The 4,554-nt window shown below is 33.2% G+C and overlaps 1 protein-coding gene across 1 annotated transcript; it reads left to right on the forward strand.

The window, feature by feature from the left end:
- The first annotated feature begins 1,150 nt into the window (after nt 1-1,150).
- On the forward strand, nt 1,151-4,243 carry LOC147389709 (short-chain dehydrogenase/reductase 1-like). The gene is made up of 5 exons (XM_086417783.1): nt 1,151-1,250; nt 1,329-1,572; nt 2,553-2,627; nt 3,018-3,182; nt 3,645-4,243. The coding sequence occupies exons 1-5, from the start codon at nt 1,216-1,218 to the stop codon at nt 4,023-4,025; spliced, it is 900 nt and encodes a 299-aa protein (XP_086273909.1). The 5' UTR covers nt 1,151-1,215; the 3' UTR covers nt 4,026-4,243.
- The last annotated feature ends 311 nt before the right edge of the window (nt 4,244-4,554 follow it).

Consider the following 4,554-nt stretch of genomic DNA (forward strand, 5'->3'; position numbering starts at 1 on the left):
TTTAATTGGTTTTGTTGGAGCATTAGAAAGTCACTGAAAGATGTCACTTCTACTTTTGACACAAGGTTGAAAACAAGAGTAGGCGTCATTGCATTTTGAAAACATATCTTCATGTTTTTTTTTTTTTTAACTCAATAAAATAGATCTTTACGTAGAGGATCAATATAATTATTAGTCATTGGATTCAAAGTTTTAATATCCTTTGATCAGGTCAATGAGTTCAAATTTTTAATATCCTTTGATCAGGTCTTAATGGAGATATAAATGCACTTGTCTGTTCTGAGATACTTTGCTACGAACTTAATTGGGTACCTCATTTACATTCCACACGTCATTGTCTCATTGGTTGTTGGACCTTAGGAAAAATACACCAATAGAATGCATGCAAGACGTCACGGCCTATGCCATTCGAAAAATTAAAAATCCCTTTGGGGCTACTATAAAATTCAAAATACTTATAAAATATAGGAATCATTGTACTTTGAAAATACATTTTTATTTTATTTTAGCTGAATAAAAAAGATCTCTGTGTAGAGGATCGATATAATGATTAGTACTCAAGCTCAAATTTAGTCTCCCCCCGTCCCCCCACGCCACTAACAAAAATACTTGGCCGCCCATGCTTTGGCTGTGTTAGTATTTTATTGGTTTTGTTGGAGCGTTAGAAAGTCACTGAAAGATGTCAATTCTACTTTTGACACAAGGTTGAAAACAAGAGTAGGAGTCATTGCATTTTTGAAAACATATCTTTATGTTTTTTTTTCCTCAATAAAATAGATCTTTACGTAGAGGATCAATATAATTATTAGTCAATGAGTTCAAATTTTTAATATCCTTTGATCAGGTCTTGATGAAGATATAAATGCACTTGTCTGTTCTGAGATACTTCGTTACGAACTTAATTGGTACCTCATTTACATTCCACACGTCATTGTCTCATTGGTTGTTGGACCTTAGGAAAATACACCAATAGAATGCATGCAAGACGTCACGGCCTACGCCATTCGAAAGCAATCTTTATTGATCAGGCCAAGGGTGTCTTATAAATTTATACAAGTACAAGAAATCTTTGTAATTAACATATTTTCCAGGGATTAGCAATTAAAAATCCCTTTGGGGCTACTATAAAATGGGAAGCCATGATCCTTAACGAAGTATCAGCTCTGCTCCTCTCTCTCTCTCTCTCTCTCTGCATCTAACTCACTTCCTTATAAAATGGCAGAAACGATTTCTTCTTCTACAACTAAAAGGTTCTAGTTTTACTTTTATATTTTATGATTTATTTGTAAGACTCATCAAAACTTATTAAGGTATAATGGTGTATTCAGGGTTGCAGTTGTTACAGGGGCCAATAAAGGAATTGGATTGGAGATATGTAAACAGTTAACTCAGAATGGAGTTTTTGTAGTATTAACAGCTAGAAATGAGAAAAGAGGAGTTGAAGCTGTTGAAAATCTCAAAAAATCTGGACTATGTGATGTTGTTTTTCATCAACTTGATCTGATGGACCCATCAAGTATTGCTTCCTTGGCAGAATTCATCCATACCCAATTCCGGAAACTTGATATCTTGGTAAGATTCAAAATCAATGTTTTTAGATGTTTCTATTTTTTTTCTTAATTCGTTATCAACATTAATATTATTGAAAATGTGTTCATATCTACTTTCAATATTTCAATGTACGTTATTTTAGATCTTTGTATCTCTTTTTATAGAACCTTCATTTTATATATTCCTTTAATTGGGATATAATCAGTCTTTGTTGAACATGCCCGTCATTTATTTTATTTTTTGTTTCAGATATTTAAAAAATTCATTACCTATGACCCTTTTTACATAATCTATACTTCGGATTTTAAAATCCATTAGAAGATAATTAGGAGAGAGGTCATGGTGATGGTGACCAGCATGTTCGACATGTTGGAGAATTGTCATGAATTCAATCCGGATTCTTGATGATCCGTTAACAACCCGTATGACCTGTTTGGTTTGGGTTTTGATTTGACTCGTTTTATCCTCTTTGTAACCCTGAGTATATAAAGGGTATTTTTAGGATTCATTCTTTGTGTGTAAGAAAGAGAGTTATCAGAGAGAGTTAGGAATAGGAGTAACAAGGGACTAGGGTTTTTTGATGAACTTTGTAGAAATCTCATTGTAGATAGTGGATTGATCATCGTTGTCTGTGGACGTAGGCATCTTGCCAAACTATGTAAATCGTGTCTCATGTTTCTATTTTCTTTATTTCGTTTTGCATTTAATCTCTTGCTCGTAGTTCATTTTATTTATTGCACGCTTTCACACAGCACCAGATTTGTCATTCGTATAGCTATGGTCGTAGTTTAGGTGGAAGTTGGGTGATTATCCATGTGTACATACTATCAAATAGTTCTTAAGAAAGGCCCTATCCACCTGTATAATCTTCATTTTTTTAATGTATTCATAATGAGTAAATCAAATTGCTTCGCTGAATTTTTTTCTTCTTTTATTACAAATTTTTGTGCTAGTTGTGAAATGGTCTTAATGAATAGGTAAAAAACTGAAACTCAATGCAGGTCAACAATGCAGGAATTACTGGAACCATAATAAATGGTGACATTACACCGGGCCAAAGCAGCGAGGATGCTTTGGTAAGTTTATGAGAATTTGGTTTGTTAGGAAATTTTGTAATTTTAACTGGAGATATTTAAGAAAAGTGCTCAACTTTTTACGACTCTAGTTCACCGATCATTTTAATTATCAAAACGTGAACAATAACGATAATGAATTCAAAGGTTTTCAAAAGGATTATTTAGAAGGTTTAAAGTGACAATTTCACTTTAGAACTGCGAAATTGTCACTTTAAACCGATGAAATAGTCACTTCGTTCTAAATTGTTTTTAACAAAAATGTGATTGTTCACGTTTTGGTAATAAAAATGAACAGTGAGCGGGAATCGTAAATAACTCATTTTCAGCTCACGAAATAGTAATTCACCCTTTTAACTATAGGAAGTACTGAACTATTCTTCATGAATGCAGCGCAAAGTGTCGGAAGCAATGAAATCTACATACGAATTAGCAGAAGAATGTCTGAAAACAAACTACTATGGCACCAAAGGAGTGACTGAAGCACTTCTTCCCTATCTTAAGCTTTCCAAATCACCAAGAATTGTTAATGTTTCATCCACAATTGGCAAACTAGAGGTACAAAAACTCCTCCTCTATAATGACATATTGGATGAAAGTTAATTGTCCACTAATCCTATTCATAGAACAATAATTTAGAGGGGAGATTGGTCGCTGTTCTAATCATAATGACAAAATTCTGCAATATTTTTTTCTTAAAAACCATCGAGTTTTTGAAAAAATATTTGATTTATAAATAATAATAAAAAAACACGATTAATCACGATTTAATTGATGATGTTTTGAAAAATTCACAAATTATTCTATTTTTAACATTTTTTGAATTATCATCTTATTGATATATGAAATAAATTCACCATTAATCCGACATTTTTTGAAGCCATCTTTTAGTTCCAAAAAATTAGAATAATCACTTGATCCACAAAGCAATTTTTGTGTTGGAAAAATGCAAAATTAATTGGGTAAAAGGGTAATTTTCTTATTTTATTCCTCATTTAAGGTCTTCAACTTGTGCTCCAGTATGTCCCTAATGAAAGGGCTAAGATGATACTAAATGATGTTGATGGTCTCACTGAGGAGAAAGTTGAGGGAGTGTTGAATGAGTTTCTAAAGGATTACAAGGATGGGTTGTTAGAAAGCAAAGGCTGGTCTAGCACATTTCCTGTTGGCTACATGGTCTCTAAAGCAGCTATGAATGCTTACACAAGGATTCTTGCAAAAAAGTTCCCTACCTTCATCATAAATTCTGCTTGTCCTGGTTTTGTAAAAACAGATATTAATCTCAATACTGGGTCATTGACCGTTGAAGAAGGCGCCGAAACTCCAGTGTGGTTAGCTTTGTTACCTGATGGCGGATCTTCTGGCCTCTTCTTTTCTCGAAAGGAAGTAATGTTGTTCTGATCGAAAAAAAAAATAAAATTGGAAGAAACATATTAGAAGAGACTTATAAAGGTGGAACTATTCTATTGTGGATGTTCTACACATATTATTAGAAGAGAATAAATGTAGAACTATTCTATTGTGGATGCATGTTCTACACGTAGGTAGCTCTTTTGCATGAATGTACTTGTATTACACTGTTATAAAATAAAATAAAAACTGAGCGTTTGAAAATAAAATGGATGAGAATTAATAAGGACTACAAGTGACATGAACTCTTAATTAATCCAATTGAGTTTACCTTGTATTTTCTTCCGATCAGGGGCAGAGCTACATAGGGGCGAGTGGGGGTTATAGCCCCCACCGGACTTCAGAAAAAAAGAAAAAAAAAAGGTCTATAGAGGCGGATATATCTGCCGCTATAGAATATGGAATCCCTCGCTACATGTTTGAAAGTTTGTCGTTGTCGTTATTTTCACACTTTTCATAAATTGAAATGCATCAAACCATATCCTTAAATACCAGAATGTACACAAAGATTGGACTTCAC

The sequence above is a fragment of the Akebia trifoliata genome, chromosome 12, assembly GCF_017979445.1.
Source record: "Akebia trifoliata isolate Shusen 1 chromosome 12, ASM1797944v1, whole genome shotgun sequence".
NCBI classification, from domain to species: Eukaryota; Viridiplantae; Streptophyta; class Magnoliopsida; order Ranunculales; family Lardizabalaceae; genus Akebia; species Akebia trifoliata.

Excerpts from the sequence above, each read along its gene's own strand:
- LOC147389709 (XM_086417783.1), top strand. The coding sequence starts at position 1,216 with ATGGCAGAAACGATTTCTTCTTCTACAACTAAAAG. Across the intron at positions 1,251-1,328 it reads TCTTCTTCTACAACTAAAAG|GGTTGCAGTTGTTACAGGGG; the intron begins GTTCTAGTTTTA and ends TGGTGTATTCAG. Across the intron at positions 3,183-3,644 it reads CCACAATTGGCAAACTAGAG|TATGTCCCTAATGAAAGGGC; the intron begins GTACAAAAACTC and ends CTTGTGCTCCAG.